General features: G+C 54.3%; 2 protein-coding genes across 4 annotated transcripts in view; one reads left to right on the top strand and one right to left on the bottom strand.

The window, feature by feature from the left end:
• Positions 1 to 1175: 1175 nt before the first annotated feature.
• On the bottom strand, positions 1176 to 12873 carry SCRT2 (scratch family transcriptional repressor 2). Its single transcript, XM_037497612.1, is given in 3 exon segments — positions 1176 to 1678; positions 1681 to 1965; positions 12741 to 12873. Coding segments are annotated over 3 exon segments (921 nt in total).
• The window catches only part of FAM110A (family with sequence similarity 110 member A), a 120229-nt gene continuing 104659 nt past the window's right edge, over positions 2082 to 17651 (top strand). For 2 of the 3 annotated variants that reach the window (XM_054697285.1, XM_054697295.1), the window contains exon 1: positions 2082 to 3016. The gene's annotated coding sequence lies outside the window, so the exon portion shown is untranslated. Of the gene's footprint in view, positions 3017 to 6867; positions 6890 to 17651 lie in introns of those variants that run through there. The other variant, XM_054697293.1, reaches the window with a different exon arrangement.

Here is a 17651-nt window from a genome sequence, read left to right on the forward strand (position 1 = left end):
TGAGGGTGGGGCTCCTCCCTCACTTCATGGAGAACAGGGGTGAGGTGGGGCCGGGGCAGCCCTATATGGCCTTGCTGTCCCTCTCCTTGCCTGGCTCCCTGACCCCCCCCCCAGGCCCCCCCCAGTCCAGCTGGGGAAGTCAGACCGTCCCTGGGTGAGGCCAAGAGATTAAATACAATAATAAATAAATAAATAAATACACGAATAAATAACTGGAGCGGCCCAGCTGGTTGGGGTAGGGCATTTGTGAGGTGCCTCAGACCTCTCCCCAACAACTAAGGAGGGGTAACCTGTAGTCCTGGGGTAGGGGAAAGTGCTCAGAGAATCTGGGGAGAGGGCAGCTTGAGGCTGGAAGCCCAGGGAGGGGCTGTCCTGGGGTGAGAGAGGGGCTACCTTATGGAGCTGGGGCCCTGAATGCCTCTCAAGTCTACCCCAGGTCAGGGGACCCGGAGGGTGAGAGCTGCTAGGAGGATGAGAAGGTCAGGATGGAGTAGGCAGTGGGAATGGGTGTGAGTGAGAAGGTCCCCCCGAGGGTCCCAGAGAGTGGGAAATATGGGAAGGGTGAATGTGGGGGGGGGATGTTAATGGCTGGACCTAAGGCCGCGTAATGGAGAGAGTCAGGGACAGACTGGGGGCTCCAAGAAGGGTGCATGTTAGATCCCTAGAGGGCACACGTCTGGGGAGACTCAGCAGAGAGGTCAAGAGGGGTAGTCTGGAATGTGGTGTGGGGCCCGCAGGACCTGTATCCTAGTGGGCATGAGGAAATCAGGGCAGGCCTGCCTGAGAGTCAAGGGTCGGGTGAGTCTTGGATCGGGGACTACACTAGGGGAATGGCCAGAGACTCAGCGAAATGACAGGAAAGCTCTGAGAGCGAGAGGGGAGAGGCGCAGGAGAGAATTGCGGCCCCGGGGCCTGGGAGAGGTGCGGACCTGGTGCCTGAGTTGGGAGCCTTGAGGGCCTGGACAGGAGGTCAAGGTCCGTGTCTGGGCAGCCGGAAGGGACCGTGTGGTTCGGGGAGTGTCGGGGAAGACAATGCTGGAAGTGGGCTGGGGTTTGGGGGCCCGGGGAGAAAAGTTCCGGGCTGGGCAGGGCGAGGGGATGCAGCCGGGGCGGGGTGGAGAGGGCGCTGAGGGTGCAGCTGCGGGGCCCGGGGGCCCTGAGGCGCGAGGGCCGGCTCAGCTGGCGGGGCCGGCGGGGGCCGGCGGGGGCGGCTCGGCGCCCTTGACGCAGGCGGCCTCGCAGTGCTTGTGGAGGTAGGACTTGAGCGCGAAGCTCTTGTCGCACTGGCGGCAGCGGTAGTGCTTGAAGGCCGAGTGCGTCTGCATGTGCGCGCGCAGGTTGGAGCGGTCGGCGAAGGCCTTGCCGCAGTGCGCGCAGCCGAACGGCTTCTCGCCGGTGTGCGAGCGCATGTGGCCCTGCAGCAGCCAGGGCCGCGAGAAGGCCTTGCCGCACACGCCGCACTTGTGGCGCAGGTTGTGCGTGAGCACGTGCATGGCCAGGGCGGGCATGGACACGTACGCCTTCCCGCACGTCGGGCACTTGCGCGCCAGCTGGCTGTCCAGGCTGCGGTGCGTCTGCTTGTGGCGGCTCAGGTTCGACGACGTGGCGTACGTCTTGCCGCACTCGGCGCACGCGTGCCGGTGCCCGCCGCCCGCCGGCGCCCCCGCGCGCCCCGCGCGCCCCCGGCGCTCCCGGCGTCCCCCGCGCCCCCCGCGTCCCCGCCGGCCCCGCCCCGGCGCCGCCGCGAGCGCCCGTCCGAGATGAAGAAGGCGTCCATGGAGTAGCTGTCGGTCACGGCCGCCTCCCCGCGGAAGTAGCGCGCCGACAGGCTGGACTGCGGGCTCTCGGGGTCGCTGTACTCCTCCGGCGCCGCCGGCGGGTAGGCGGGCTCGGCCGGCGCCAGCTCCAGGCCCGGCTTCTGGTCCGCATCGTAGCTGCTGGGGGGCAGGCAGTGCGGGGTGTAACCTGGAGGGGCGAGACGGGACGGGGCGGACGGTGAGGCGCCCGGGAGGGCTTTCCGTGCCGGGCCTGGGCGCTCGCCGTGCCCTCCTGGCCCTCCTGGTCCTCCAGGCCCTCCCGGCCCTCCTGCCCACGCCCACGGGCCGCTCTCAGAGGACCGAGGTCGCTGTCCTACACCTCCGCTTGCCACCAGGCTGCCGGGTTCAAATCCTTCTTGGGGCACAATAAAAATAGCCTCCACTCCTCCCACCTGCAGCACGGTGCCTCCCCCACGGCTCTGTTCGCTGTGTGTTCACTGTCTTCTTCAGTGCGCACACCCACACACGAGGCTGTTATTATCACACCCACTTTACGGATAGAGACACCGAGGCATGCGGCGCCAGAGCTCGCGGCCTGTGTTGTGAGGGATGGAGCTAGAATTCAAGCCTTGGCAGGCTGCGCCAAAGGCCACGCGCTCTGTATTTCAACGATATTCCACCACACCAGTCTTGTGATTGATCTGAGTCTCGGTTTCCTCATCTACAGAATGGAACTTATAGTTGGACACTCGTTCCCGAGGTCTGTGGAAGGACCGAGTAAAGTGATGAAAAGAAACGATTATTAAAGCCTTTCCGTGCTGGGGGCTTTATCCAGTTAACTCATTTAATAGTCACAGACCTCAGCAAGTGGGTTCTATTATAACCTGCATTTCAGGTGTAAGGAAATTAAGAGCGAGAGAGCACGCCGTAACTGCTGCATAAATGTTAGCTATTATAATCATGCTTTTTACTGGAAAAAGTGACGTCTCTGAAGATTATTTGTTTGCCTCCCCCACTGGACTAAGTTTCCCAGGCCTGGATCTGTGTGCTCAGCATGTGCCTGGCTCAGAGGTGTATGATGAATGGATGTTGCATTAAGCGAGCCTCAACCTGGTTAGACCCAACTGGCAGGGTTGCCAGAAGATTTCGGAGAGGTCAAGTGTGTGGTATGTAATAGGTGCTCCAGAAAAGGAACTCCTGTACTTGCTCTCAAGACTGCTTTGCTCCCTGCTCCACTAGAGGCCATCTGGAGTCTCAAGGTAAGAATTCCTCTCTTCCTCCTCCCTCCTCTTGAGTTGGACCAGAAAAGCTGTCCCTCTTAGGCTTGAGTGATTGGTGGCTCTTCCTGGGGATGCCACGGGGACTTCCCAAGAGCAAGGGCCATGGTCTTCCCAAGAGCAAGGGCCAAGGCGCTGCCTTCAGAGCCTGCCATGGTCCTAGCGCCTTCCCTAGGGGCCCTGGGGCTGGGTTCCCAGTGACAGACATATACACGCTCATCAGCCTGGCACTAAATTACCAAGTGTTTCCACTGTCCTTTGATTTCAGGGAAACTTTCTAAAATTTCACAACTGGGGCATGGCAAAACTGGAAATTTGACCCTTTCCTTCTGACCCCTGAGACCTGCATCCCCAGCCCCCGCTCCCTCCAATTCCCACACTCAAGCGAGCAGGTGAAAGAGGGCTTTGTAGACAGAGAACCACATTGGGACAGGGAGGCTGAGCTCTCTGGTGAGCTTTCCTCTAACAGCCTTTACCACTCATCTGGCACTGGGGATGGCCACAGGGTGAAGGCTAAGCGGACACCTCCCCACCCCCCACCCCCAAAGGGAAGGGTGTGTCCTTAGTTTTCCCTCTGTCCCTGCAACTGCCCACACAGGGCTCTCTGCACACAGAAGTGGTTGGAGACTGTGGGGGCGGATGACTCAGTAGGGAAGGCTCTGTGGTCAGGTGCAGAGAGTGAGTGGTAGGGGCAGTTTTTTAATTGGCAGGGATGCTTTCATAGCCTCTCAGCACCCCATTCCCTCCCTTCTGCCTTTGGTCTAGAGTTACTCTCACCCCCCACTCTAGGATTCAGGCCTGATACCCAGGCCCCAAAACATTCAGGGATTATTATTCAGACTGAGTTAAATACCCCTTGGACACTCTCAGACCCCCTCCTTCTCCTGTATTTCTTCCCATTGTAATTTTCGATGATAATGATAATAATAGCTAATATTTACTGAGCACTTTCTCTATGCCAGACTCTGCACTAATTGCTTTACTCCTATCATCCTGATAAATTGTCACAAGAATACTTTTACTACAAATAAAGAGATAATAGTAGGCAGCAGTGATAGGACCTGCACAAGGGGTTGAACAATGATGGTGGCGCACCCCACTGCTCCCTTTGTTTCCCACATGCTGCGAGGTCCCTGAGGGAGGTGCTCTGGTTGAGTTGTCCACCTTTCTCCAGTGCCCAGGGTTAGTGGGCACTCAAATAAGCATTTGTGAAATGGCTAATTGAGATTTGTCGGGCCAGCTTCCCTGCCCATCCCAGCCGGGTCTGCTGCGGGCCATTCGGTCTTCCTGATCTTGGGACAGCTTGATTCCGGGCAGATACTAGCTAGGTGACCTTGAGCAAGTCATGCATCTTCATGCACTTCAGGTTCCCTCTCGTGATATGAGGTAGTGTAGAATCAAGTTCCTGTTGTGGGACTGATCATGGGCCCAGTGCCTTGCATGTTATGTTATTAAGGAGGATGGCATACTGGCTAAGGGTGCAACTTCGGTGCTATAGTGTTTGGACTGAATTCTAGCTTTGCCATCCCCACCTCTCTGTGTCTGTTTCCCCAGCTGCAAAATGAAGGATAATGAAAGCACATAACTCATAGAGCTGCAGTACAGAGTCCCTGAGCAAACAAATAAGTGAGAAATGAACAAATAATAACTAAGATTCCTAGAGCACTTACGTCTGTTTTAAGGACTTTACAAACATGAATGCTTTCCACCCTCAGACCTCAAAGGTTGAAATCATCTTAATAGATGAGGAAATTGGTAGTAATAATATGCCCAGGATTGCATTCCTGGTAATTTAGTGCCAGGATTCCAACCCAGCACATTGTAAACCCGCAGTACATGTTGGCTGTTGTTATTAGTAATAATAATGATTTTCTTGGCATTCATCCAGACATATCTTGCTGCTCTTCTCTGAGCCCCTGTTTCCTTACCCAGGATGTGTAACTTTAAATGTTCTGGTGAGAAAAGTTCTGATGCATAGTAGGAGCTCAATTAAACAGGCCCTTCTCACCCAAACTGGGCTCTGCCTAGGGCGCCCTCTGGTGGCTATATGCAGCACTGCTGCACCTTATTCCTGTGCTGGGGCAGGGGATTCATGTAGAAATAGGGACCTCTCAAACAAAGGCTGCTCATCTGCCTAGGGTGGATGGGGAGTTGCCTTCAGGACAGGAATTGTGAGGCCAGACCTGATACCCAGCAGCTTTGGAATTTGTAATAGGGGTGTGTGTATGTGTGTGTCATATGAAAGTTAATTATGTTAGGTCATATTAGGATGGGCTGGTTCACACTTGCAATATGACCTTGGCCTTGGCCAGGTCACTTACCACATCTGGATTTGATCTGTGCAGTAGAACGTTGATTGGGATACTATAAAAACCTCTTTGCATCATGGATGACTAGATCCCTCAGTGATGCTTATTGTCCTGCCCACTGCACCACTCCCCCTGCTCCCCAGCCCCTATCAATTCCACCTCATTCTCAGATCCACAGCCCTCTCCCTAGGTATGTGATTTTGGGCAAGTTATTTAATCTTTTCTGTACCACATCTGTACAAGGGCACTCGTAATAGCACTGAACGAATTAATGCACGTAAAGTACTTAGTACAGTGCTTGGCACACAATAGCCACCCGAGCTGTTATTATTGTTATCAGTATTATCCCTATATTTCCTGGTGATATCCTTCTAATCTTCCAGAAAAGTATGAGACACACATGGATGTCTCAAGCTGCTGTGTGACCTTGGGCAAGCCACTTTATCTTTCTAGTTCTCACCCTGGAGGATCCCTTAGGACATGATGCGCCATGCTCTGACTCTGCGTGGAAATCAGATGGGCTTTGGTTGCCTTCTTTTGCCCCACAGGTGACTAGAGAAGGCTGAGCTACCTGTCCCCCCAGTGATTGGGTGGGACAGGGCTTCGTGTCTGGACCCTGATAGAGGCAGGAAGGCAGGGGCCCAGAGAGAAGAGAGCTGGCTCTCATTCTGGCCCAGTACTCACATCCTAGCCATGTGACCTTGGGCAAGTCATGCAGCCTCTCTGGGCTCAGATCCCTGACTTGAGGTGTAGGGAGCAGAGCCACCTGACATTCAGGGCAATAGGGAAGGCTCAGAAACACTGAAATGGAGACATCATGCACATGTCACCTGAGAATGACTGGTTTACATTGAAGGTCCAGCATCTATTAAAAGAAAATCCTGCACCCAAAGGAGGGCGGCCAGGGAATTTATGAGAGTTAAGTTGCTGGCCCCTCTGCAGACATTGTCTCATCCAGCTACCTGTCCCCTCGGGGTGAAGGTGGAGGTATCTCCAGCAAGTACTATTATTGCTATCACTAATGCTTCCAACTACCACTGAGCCCTCCTCGGGTGCCAGGCACTGCACCAATCCTAGAGGCCCAAGGACTTGCCCAAGGTCACTAGAGGAGGAGTTAGGTTTGAAATCCTCCAAAGCCTGTCTTTTTCCAAAACACCAGCGTGGACGTGGAGACCTGCTTCAGGAGCAAGGATTTTCAGTTGGTGGTGGAGGGGCGACGGGATGGTGAGATTCTTCAAATACCACTACGCAATCAGCCTGTGTCTGATGGGATGATGGGATGGGATGGTAGGGGTGGGGAGGAGCTGCTGTTCTAGAAGATGTGCCAGTCCTTGTAAATTTTTGTAAAAAGAATTAATAAAAGTAAGGACGGACACTTATTGAGCACTTACTACGTTCCAGGCACCCTGCCTAGTAGTCATGCACAATAGCGCATGTCTCAGGGAACAGGGCAGTTATTTCCTCTCTTGCCTGAATTCTGCAGAAGCTGAGGCCCAGAGAAGGTCTTGACCCATCAGGTCACCAGGCAAGTTCAAGTCAGAGAGAGGTGAGCCTCCTGCCTCCCAGCCTAGGCTCCTTTCCCAGTCTCTCCCAGATTCCCAGGGCCCCAGACTTCCTGTAGGGAATTTACAGCCCTGATCCTACTTCCCTTGAGATGAGTAGAAAAAGAGGGGTGGTGGGCCTGCTTCCCAGGTGGCCCAGTTCCTGAGGAGGGCCCAGCCCCGCTTAGTGATGGGGGCTGAAGGGGCTGCCGCGTGGTATATTTAGAGCTGCTTCTTGCTGTGCCAGGGCCTCGGGCCTCGAGAATCAGCTCCAGCCAGCTGAGCAGAAAGCCAGGTCTGTCAGCAGCAAAGCGGGATAAAAATAGTTTCTCCTGTCTGCTCACAGAGCTGGGCAAAGGGGCTGGTACCTCCCCCTCCCCTTATTATAGAATCTTTGTTAGCGGTTCCCTGGGCACTGGACCAGAAACGACACCCACCTCCTTCAAGGGCCTGGCAGCTGGTACACCTGCCCACTGGGGAGGGGGTCCTGGGGTGCAGATGAGCAGGGGGCAGAGTGAGCTCTGGCTCAACATGACCAGGGCTGCGGGGGAGGGCGGGGACTGCTGCTGCTGACCCAGGCTTAGGGGGTATCTGGAAGATGCCAGGGTCCCTTCCACCATTCCCACTTGCTGAAATTCCCCATACTCTGGTTTTTCCTGACTGTGACCCAATTCTTGTAGCCCACAGGGAGGCCCACAGCTCTGCTAGAATCAATAGGAAAGCTTTTTCAAGAGGCTGTGCGATAGGAGTGAGTGCCTGAGGGTCTTGAATTGCCCAGCACTGCTTGGTGGAGGTGCCCCCAGCTTCTGAGGAGTGTCCCTGTGGGCCTTTCCCGGACCTTTTTCTGGGGACAGGGTGTCTTGCACAAATGCCATATTCTCGCCAGACCCCCCTGCTTTCTGCCCTTTCTGCAGACAGAGGGCCCATTTCAAGGCCCCTCCCTACCCAAAGGCTGGCGGCAGACACTCCACCCCAGGAGAGACCACAGCTGGGAAGGAGGCCAAGTGTTCTGGGGGCCTCAACACAATCAGCAGTGTCTTGCCATGCCCCCCAGTGGGTCTCCAGGCTCTGGGGGTCCCTAGAACATGCAGATGAAGCACCCACTAGAGGGAGATGTGATAAGGTTCACCATTTATGCTCTTGTGAACTCAGGCAAGTCGTAGACTCTCCATGGCCTCAGGTTTGTGTCTGTAGGTTGGAGCTAATTGTCCCCTGTGCTTGTTGTCCATTGTCCTGTGTGTGTGTGTGTGTGTGTGTGTGTGTGTGTGTGTGTGGCCTGTGGGATGTATAAATTGCTGTGTTGATATAAGGACTTGATGTACTCTACTGTCCTCCCTTAGGATCCACAACCTGAGACTGTCCGAAGGGTGGACTCTTAGCTCAGAACTCTCATGTTTTCCCTTGTGACCCCAAGCTTTGGCGGGGCATGGACCCCAAAATTTCCTAGCCCGCATGGGTCCTGTTATTATACACTCCCACTGACTAATTCTTAAAAAAAAAAATCAGATTGCTGGGGTCCCCAGAAGGTCAAAACTGAAAGAGAGAACGTTCAATAGCTCAATTTCATGAGAGGGAAGCGGATCCTGGGGAGATGAGTCCAAGGCCATGGAGAAAGGTTATAATGGATCTAAGGCTTGAACCTGACCAGTCTTGAGAATGGGTCTGAACATGAACTTGGACAAGAGATTGGACCTAGCTTTTGATTCTGGACCTTGAACTTTGACCTGGATTTGAACTTGGACACGGATTTATCTTGAATCTTGGACTGGATTATAACCTCAGACATTGACCATGGACCTAGATCTCAGGCCTGGTCCTAGATCTAAGGTTGGGCATGGATGCTGCACATGGATCACTGACGTATCTCCAACCTGGACTTGGACCTGCACCAAGACTGAGATGCCAGGGGAAGTAGTGGTTCCAGAAGACCCAGACACACCGTGTGTCCTTGGGCACCTCCCCAGCCTTCTCTAGCTCCCTCTGCCAAGGGATCGAGACGGCCCTTTTGCACCCTGCTCCCCAGAGGGCCTTTCTGAGGTGAAGGGTGACAGATTGGAACTTTTAGCCAGCCTCCCAGACTGGTCTGGGGTGACTCCCCTGCCCCATCAGAGGAAGTGAGAGGAAGTGGGTGGTGGTGTAATGTGGCCAGTGAAGGCAAAAGTAGGAGTACATCCTTAGTCTGCTGGGGAGGCTTAATGTAGCTGCGGAGGGCCCACAACTGCGTTATTGGATTGGCATTGATCCCTCATCTGCTTACACTGGAGGCACTCTGAAGGAGTATGGGGGAAGGACAGCGTGTGGGTACAGAGGAGGGGTAGCGTGTCCACCGGCTAGAGTTCAGTTAGGGTGAGGTGAGGTAGATAGTCCGGGGCAGTAAAGCTGGCCTTGGCAGGGGCCCATGAAGACCACCGCTGTGCAGGTGGATGAGCAGCAACCTTCTATGGGGTGGCCACAGTGCCAGCACCCCCCAGGATGGGACCTGGGTCTGTGAAAGGGGGTGGGCTTGGTGGAGTTGAAGGGTGAGCCTCTGGGAGTGTTAGGAGGTGTGAGTGGCATCTCACTGTGTACTGAATCTGTGCTCAGAACCCCCCAGGGGAGAAGAGAGGAAGGGAAGGCTCAGCCAGGGCAGGAGACAGTGGAGGAGAAAGACAAGGAGGAGGGGGAGAAAAGAGGCATGTTTGGAGGGTAGTGAAATTGTTTAGGGTCTCCCTTCTTTGGGGAGCTCTTCAGAGAGTCCTGGAGCTTTCCCCTTTGGGGAGGCTTCCCTTTCCCTAGCTAGGAGTTCTGTGGGTTTGGGGGAGACTGGAACCCAGATGCACCCTCTGCCCAACCCATGGAGGCTGAAAAGGAAGGAAACAGGGAGGCAAAGAAAAGCATTTGTGTGCGCGCGCGTGTGTGTGTGTGTGTGTGTGTGTGTGTGTGTGTGTGTGTGTGTGTGAGAGAGAGGAGTCCTCCAGGAATTCTCTAGCATGCCCTGGCATTCCCTGAGCTGGGTTAATTTGGGGTCCTGCATCTCCATCGGTTTGGAGCTTGTGGTTGCCCTGACCCCCCATTTACAGCCCCTCCCTGTACTCCCCCCTCTGATTCTCCTCCTAACAGTCTCACCCTGACCCTGCAGCCATTGCTGCAGGAATGGCTTGTAAGAGGATCTTTCTAATAACTGGAACTATCTCCAGCCCCAGGCCCTCCACCTCCCTCCTCCCTTCTCCTCCCTCCTTCCCTCCCTCCCTCGCCTCACCTCCCCCCTCCTCTCTTTCTCCTTGTTTACCCAGCACACTTACACACGCTGGGAGAGAAAAACGTCAGCTCAGCAATTTTTCACACTTCCCTCAAACGCTCAGCAAGGTTATTTCCGGCAGAGCAGAGACAACAGGCCACTAGGGGAGGTGGGCTTTTTGAGGACCCCTAGCACCCTTGCCCACCCGAGGGGTGAGCGCACCTTCACTGTCCACTTTGGCCACCCCCCAGGGGCGCGAGAGGCCCCTGAAAATAGGGCCAGGCAGACCCTGTATTTCCTGGTCTTATCATTCTCGAAGGGTCACCTCCTTGTCTCCAGTACTAGTCATCTACTGCAGACACTGCCAGAAAAGTCAGGCCAGGGTGCCTGTTCTCACCACGGGGAGCCTGCAAAGACTGAGGCAAAAAAAAAAAAAAAAAAAAGGCCGATCTCAGAAACTCAGCCACCCCCAGCCAAGCTTTGGAGGTTAATGGCTCCCCAAAGAAATCCTGACAGTGGTCCCTGGCATTGGAGACCCCTGTCTAGGCATCTCCAATGCTTCCCACCCCATACTTGACCTTCATAGAAGCTGAGCTTGTCAAAGTTAGCAAGGCATTAGTTCATGCCATCTAAACTATTTTACTGCTGGGGAGGCCTAAGACCAGAGAAGGGAAGGCACTTGCCCAAGGTCACACAGCAAGTCAGAGATCTAGAGCTTGGGGCCCCCCAGAATTCCAGGCCAGATGTCAGGCTGTCAGGACACTCTTAGGATTTCCCAGAGCCCCGGGAACTGGCCTAGAAGTCTTTGGGGAGTGGACCAAAGACAGAAATGGTTCTAGAGGGTCAAACCTGGTAGAACCTCAGCAGGAACACCCTTGTATGACTTTGCCCTGACCCTACTTCCCACCATTCACTTGGGCTCCTTTCAAAGCTTCCTTGGACTGAATTCAAGGCAAAGCACTCCAGCCTCTCTCCTGAGGAACACCCTGCAGTTTTGGCTGTGCATGGGAAATTCTCTGGGCTTCCTCAGCTGGCCTGGGGACAGAACCAAGGGGCCTCAGGAGATGAGCACCCAGAGCTTTGTGTCAGTCCCCCCAGGATCCACATGCCAACCTTGCAGACATTACAGTTTTTATCCAGCTCCCAGTACACTCTCCCCAGTTCTGGCGTGGCCCCAGGTCCACCCTCTGTCCTTCCAGTCCAGGACTCAGCCAAGCCCAGTTATATCTCTGGGCTTCTGTTCTCGACCCCATGAGGCCCTGGAGTCAAGAAAAGAGGACAGTGGGATAGAGAATATGTGGGCATAGAAAAAGGGATTGATTCTGCTGGGGATCTGGGGCAGGCTGGGGTGGGGAGGCTAAGGAGCTGTAACTATATCTCTGATCTCTTCCTAATTTCTTTGACCTTGATGAGGTCACAGAGCCCTTTGCCCAGTGCCCTCAAGCTACCTGGCTTGGCAGAGTGATGGAATGTGAGTGAAGAGCTTGGAAATCCCTGAGGTGGAAACTCCCACCCTCCTTGGCTCCTGCCTGTGCCATCTCAGCTCTCCCTTCCTTCTCAGTTCTTTCTTCTCTCCTCTCCTCTTCCCTCCTTTGCCCCCTCCTCCCTCTCCTGCTCCCTCTCCCCCCCCCTCTCTCTCTCACACACATACACACACACACACACACACAAATCTGATGCCCCTTGTGATGTCAGATTTCTTACTGCCAGAGGAATGTCTTCTCTCTAGACACCTGCTCTGGTGGGAGCCATCAGAAGAGAACCCCTTTGTGATCCTCTTCATGGGGAATGGGTCCACAAAAGTATCCATGCCCTCCAGAGATCACCCCATTCTGGGCCTAAATGACCTCTCTTGTCCCCCAAACCCTGTCCCTGCAAGAACTTGCTCTGAGAAGAGATGGAGTGTGTTGGGGGTGGGGGGCTTACAAGGAGCTGCAAGGCTGCCTCTGGAAGCTGGTGAGAAGCTGTGAGTGGGAGGGAGTACAACCCAGGGGATCAGGAGTCACTTTGGGGGAACCCCTCCTAGAAATCCCCTCTACCTCATGGTCTCCAGGACAGGCCCAGCCTTTGGCAGGCATGTGGCTGAGGGTAACAAAAGAGTTCCTGAGAGAGGGTCCTGAGAACACTTGTCTGGCATCGCCAGGGGGAGCAGGTTTGAGGGGAAAGTGGGCGCTCCCAGCTCTCTGCAGGGAGCCAACCCCATCTCCCCGGGGACTGGTAGTCCAGGCCCTCTTCCCTTCCCCGCCAGGGAGAGGACTCTGGCCGCTGGCCTCCTTCCTCAACCAGGGAGAGGGGACCCGCAGGCTGTCTTGTGCATTAATCCCCAGCATTGGCCCTTCGCGGGCGCCCCTCTCTCTGGTCTCTCACCGCCCATCACGCCAGCCCCGTTCAAGGGCCACAACTTTCAAAGTCCGGGCTGGCGCGAGGTAACGGGATGGGCCGACCCCACGACTTTCCCTTTGTATGGCCCTAGTTCCTGCCCCGCCCGCCGGCCCTCGGGAAGCCCCGAGGAGCTCACGGCCATGGAAATCTCCTCCCGGGGTTCCCTGCCGCGCGCACCCCTCCTCGTGGCCCGAGTTGGGGAGGGCCCGAACTCCCCACCCCTCTCCCACCCCCGCCCCCCGCAGGGTCCCACTTACCGCTGTCCCCGGGCGGCCCCCGGGCGCCAGGCAGCACGTAGGCGGTCTCCAAGGGGTGGTAGGTGGGGGCCGGCACCCCGCTGCACTGGAAGCCGTCCCCTTTGATCTTCTTCACCAGGAAGGAGCGCGGCATGGTGCTCCTGGCAGGGGGCTCGGCGGGCTCTGCGCGGCCCGGTGGGGGAGGCGGCCGCGGGCGCGATTGGCTGGCGGCGGGTTTCAGCACTGGACAGCTCCCCGCGGCGGCGGCCCCGGCTCCGGCTCCGGCTCCCGCTCGGGCTCGGCGGCGGCGGCGCGCAGACGGGCGGTCGCTGGAGCTGTGCTCAGCACTCCGGCTGCCGGCTTTATATGGGACGCAGGCTGGAGGAGATCAGGTGGTCCCCTAGCAATGGAACTGTTCAGAGCTCTAATCCATCAAATGTCCCCCAGGACAATCGCTCCGCACACGTTCCCCTGAACTGGCGGCGGTGGGGGCACGCCAGGAGCAGGGAGCAGCGGGCAGGCAGGAGGGGAGAAAGTGAGGGCGAGAACGGCGCAGAGACACTGAGAGACGGGGAGAGGGGGAGGGGAGGGGGGAGAGAGAGAGAGAGAGAGAGAGAGAGAGGGGAAAGACAGAGACATACGGAGAAAGAGAGACACACTCGGAGAGATAGAAATAGAAGCAGAGAGACCAAGATAAGGACAAAAAGACACGAGAGAAACAGAAGAGAGACAGAGATGGAGAGAAGTAGCACTGCACACACACACACTCACACACACACACACACACACACACACACACACACACACACACGGGGAAAAGAGATCCAGACGCACAAAAAGAAAGGTCCTTGGGGTGCAAAAAAGGGAAGAAAAGTGAAAGATGGAGAAACCAGGGAGAGAGGAGCGTGTGGGAGCCAGCGGGGTTCAGACACATGGGGACACGGGAGTGAACGCAAAGAAAAGAGAGTGAGCTTGCCAGCAGGGACCCTCCTGCCTCCGCCTCTCCCCCGCTTCCGAAGTGGCCAGTGTGGACACTCAGCTGCAACTAGAGGAAGTCATTCCCCCACCCAGTTTGGCTTCCCAGTGAAGCCCCCTATGGGTTTGGGGTTCAACTTTCTTCTCCCATAAATGGGGGGGGAGTCCCCCATGCCCAGCCTGCTCAGCCAGCCCTGTTCCGGTGCCTAGCTCAGGCGAGTGCTGCAAGAGGAAGTGAAAATCGTCCAGTAATTAATTTCCCTGCTGCCGGGGGGGTGGTGGTTTTGACACATCCGAGGCTGTGTCTTTCCCTGAAGCGGGGAGCAGACAATAGAGACACGTGGACTGGGAAGGGAGAGGGGGGAAGGGAGGGGGAGCGGGGCTCCCGCTGGAACTCTTTGCAGGTCAGCTCCTTTGTCTCTGGGAGGATCTCAGCAGACACCCCCACCCACCATCTGACCAAAACCTGGGGGAGCTCCCATATCTTGGCAGGACCTAGAAGCAGAAAACTCAGCCCCCTACTCAGAGACTGCTTGGGGAAGTGCCAGGGTGGTGGGCCGGCCTTAGCAAGCATGGGAAGGCCAGTGCACAAGAGTCCCAGGATCAGACTCTAGGAATGCCAAGATCCCATTGGTCAACAGCATCCTGTTTATGGGATGCAAGGCTGGTGGAGCCAGATGTGCTTTGGGGACTGGGTCATCCAATACCAGTTGGGAGGATAAGACCCAGAAAGGGCATGGAGGTGCAGAGGTCTCTTAGTGAGTCAGCAGAAATTTCCAGAGATACCCATGGTTTTGGGTACCACTAGGTCAGGGGTGCAGTCTTTGATATGTGGCTTACAAACCCCAGAATAAAATTTAGGCACCTAATCTTGCCAAGACCCTGCATGATGGGGGAGGGGTGCCCCGTCCATCATTCCAGTTGTATTGCCTCATATTTTACCCTGGGACTTTTTTTTAACCTCAATCACTGAGGTTTAAGGTGACCCACCCCCTGACTCATGGCACTCCCCCCTTCCCCTCCCAATTCCAGCCACATAAGCCAACTTCTAGTTCCTCAGGCTTCTATGCTTTTTTTTTTTAAAGAATTATTCCTTTATCGTAAGATTTTTATTTTATTTATTTTTGTATAGAAGAACTGGAGTGTAGGCCAGAGGTGCAGGGGGTGAGAGGATTCATCAGAGACAGAGTGGGAGCAGAACAGGCAGATCCACTGAAATACACTGCTGAGGGGAGCTGCTCCCTGGCTGGGGATTGAACTCAGTCTGCTTGCTTTGTGTGGAGAGGGCCATCCTGGTGGTAGGTGGTAGCTTTGAGACTTAACCCCTAGGCCACCAGAGAGGCCCCAGGCTTCTGTGCTCTTAGCTGCCTCTTGACCTCTACAGTTTTCTCCATTCAAGTTGCCCTTCTCTCCACTTTACCCTCAAAAATCCCTATTTGTCCCCAGGTCTTAACTGGGGTATCACTCCCTCCAGGAATTGTCCCTGATTTTCTACATTGTGGCCTGGATCAGCTTGCCCATTAATCCCTGAGCTTCATGAGGACAGAGACTCTGTTCTGCATATGACTCAGCACACTACAGTGGGCTTCTCCCTAACCATGGGGTCTTGAACTTCAACCGTTCTGTATCTCAACTTCCCCTTTTATAAAATGGGAATAATGTTGCTCGTTCAGTGGGTGTTGGGAATATTACAAGAGTTGCTACATGTGAAGGACTTGGCCTGGCAGAGAGTAGGTGAGCAATATATGTGGGCTCTGTGTGACCAGTTGTGCTCGGAGCACCCAGGAATCACTTACATGCTGGTGGGGTTTTGAGGAATAAGTGGTGCCTTAGACAGCCCTGGTTCCTGCTCTCTTGGATCTGACATTCGAAAAAGAGTGGCTGGATACTGATCACGGAAACACTGAAGTCAACAATATCATCTCAAATAGTTGTTCAGTGTTGAAAGGAACATAAAAACAGGGTGAGGTGACGGAGGAGGAATGGTACCTAGGCAGGGTGGCCAAACGGTTCTCCTAGAACAGGTGACATCTGACCCAAGACTTGAGTGTTGAGATAGAGGCAAAGAGAGGCAGAGACTCCGCAGTTTAAAGGCTCTCAGGCAGGAATGAGCTTGGGTTAGTTAAGGAACAGAGAGGAGTAAAAGGAAATGAGATTAAGAAATTGGCATGCAGAACTCAGGGGGCGCTCAGTTAATCACACATAGGTGAATGAGTGACTGTGGTAGAGGGATTCAGCCTTAAACGTTGGCCCTGTTGGTTGGAGAATAACTTTTTGCTGCTCATGGAAAGGAGTTGATAGTTGTTTGTGGCGTTGTGTATTTTTGAATGTTGTCACGGGTGCTGAGGTCTCTGTCCTCTAGGCATCTAGTCTAGTGGGGTGAATAAGACTAGTGGGTGACATGAGCTCATCTCTGCCTGTGCCATCTACCTCTCCCTTTCCTCTCTTCTACATAAGAGGCAGCAGAGCCAGAGAGCTTTACAGACACTGAGGTTGATAGTGACTTGGGAACAGAGCTGGGACTGCACTCTGCTGCCTCAGGTCTTCTCACCAGGCAGGACAGAGAGGCCCTCCATGCCTGAGTTGACAGAGGCCCCATAGCAGTGGTGAATCCAAGGTCTTATAGTCTAGTGTGAGGTTGAGGATAAGATCCCAGGTCTCTGACCTCAGGTTGTAAGATGGCATGGGCCACCTGAGTAGAAGAGGAGATAACTTCAGCTGGAAGGTGAGGTTCAGCTATACTGACAGGGGGTGGAGGCCTTGAGCATGGATGAAATACACAAACTTTGGCATGATTTCATCACTGGGACATGGAGACGGGGTTTGTTTTTTTTTTTAAAGATTTATTTATGCATACAAGAACTGGGGTGCAGGCCAGAGGTACAGGGGGTGAGAGGATTCACCAGAGACAGAGTGGGGAACAGAACAGGCAGACTGACTGAAATACACTGCTGAGGGGAGCAGTGGGCGAGACAGGAGAGGTCTGCTGTGCCATGTGGGCAGCTCCCTGGCAGGCTGGGGATCGAACTCGGGCTGAAGAGACTGTGTATTGCCTCATAGTATGGTGCTTAACCCCTTGTTCCACCAGGGAGGCGCGGTTTTTTTTTCAAAGGTTTATTTATTTATACATAGAAGAACTGGGGTGTAGGCCAGAGGCGTGGGGTGGGGGTGTATGAGAGGATTTACCAGAGACAGTGGGGAGTAGAACAGGCGGATCTACTGAAATACACTGCTGAGGGGAGCAGCAGGAGAGACAGGAGAGGTCTGCTGCGCCTTGTGGGTCAGTTCTCTGGCCAGGGATCGAATTCATGCTGCAGTGGCTGCTGATAGCTTCATAGTGCTGAGACTTAACCCCTTGTGCCACCAGGAAGACCTTGAAGAAGGAGCTTCTGACCCCCAAGCCTTCCCCAATACCAGCTTCCTGGTTTCAGAAATTCCACTATTAGCAAGTTATTTCTTCAAGTCATATGAGTTAAAGAAAGGACTTTAATACCAGTGGTATTTGCTGCAGCATCAGATTGGAATTAAAACCCCACACTGGAGAAAATGGGGAGGGGTAGGTGAAGTAGCTGTTTACTTGGTGGCATATTCTGCCACTATTAAAATGATCATATGGGGGGAAGCTCATAGAATTATGTTAAGTGAAGGATGCAGAATCCAGAAATCTCTCACAGCATGTTCACAACTATGAATCAAAATAAAAATAAACATGCACAGAAAAGTAAAAGCAGGGTGGTAGGGCAATAGGATTCCCCCCCCCTTTTTTTTGGTCTTTTCCAAGAAGACAATAAGATGTTTTAGCTCAACAAACATTTATCTTGAGCACTTGCTAACTACTCCCTACTTCAAAAAAGAAGAAACAATAAAGTTGTATAAAACATGTCAGAATATTCATTCTTCTGAATTTTTTATAGGATAGCATTGCCAGTGGCAAATTTCTCCAGTAACAACAATACT

Source organism: Talpa occidentalis, unplaced genomic scaffold (genome assembly GCF_014898055.3).
Source record: "Talpa occidentalis isolate TD23 unplaced genomic scaffold, MPIMG_talOcc4v2.1 talOcc4.10, whole genome shotgun sequence".
In the NCBI taxonomy this organism is placed as follows: domain Eukaryota; kingdom Metazoa; phylum Chordata; class Mammalia; order Eulipotyphla; family Talpidae; genus Talpa; species Talpa occidentalis.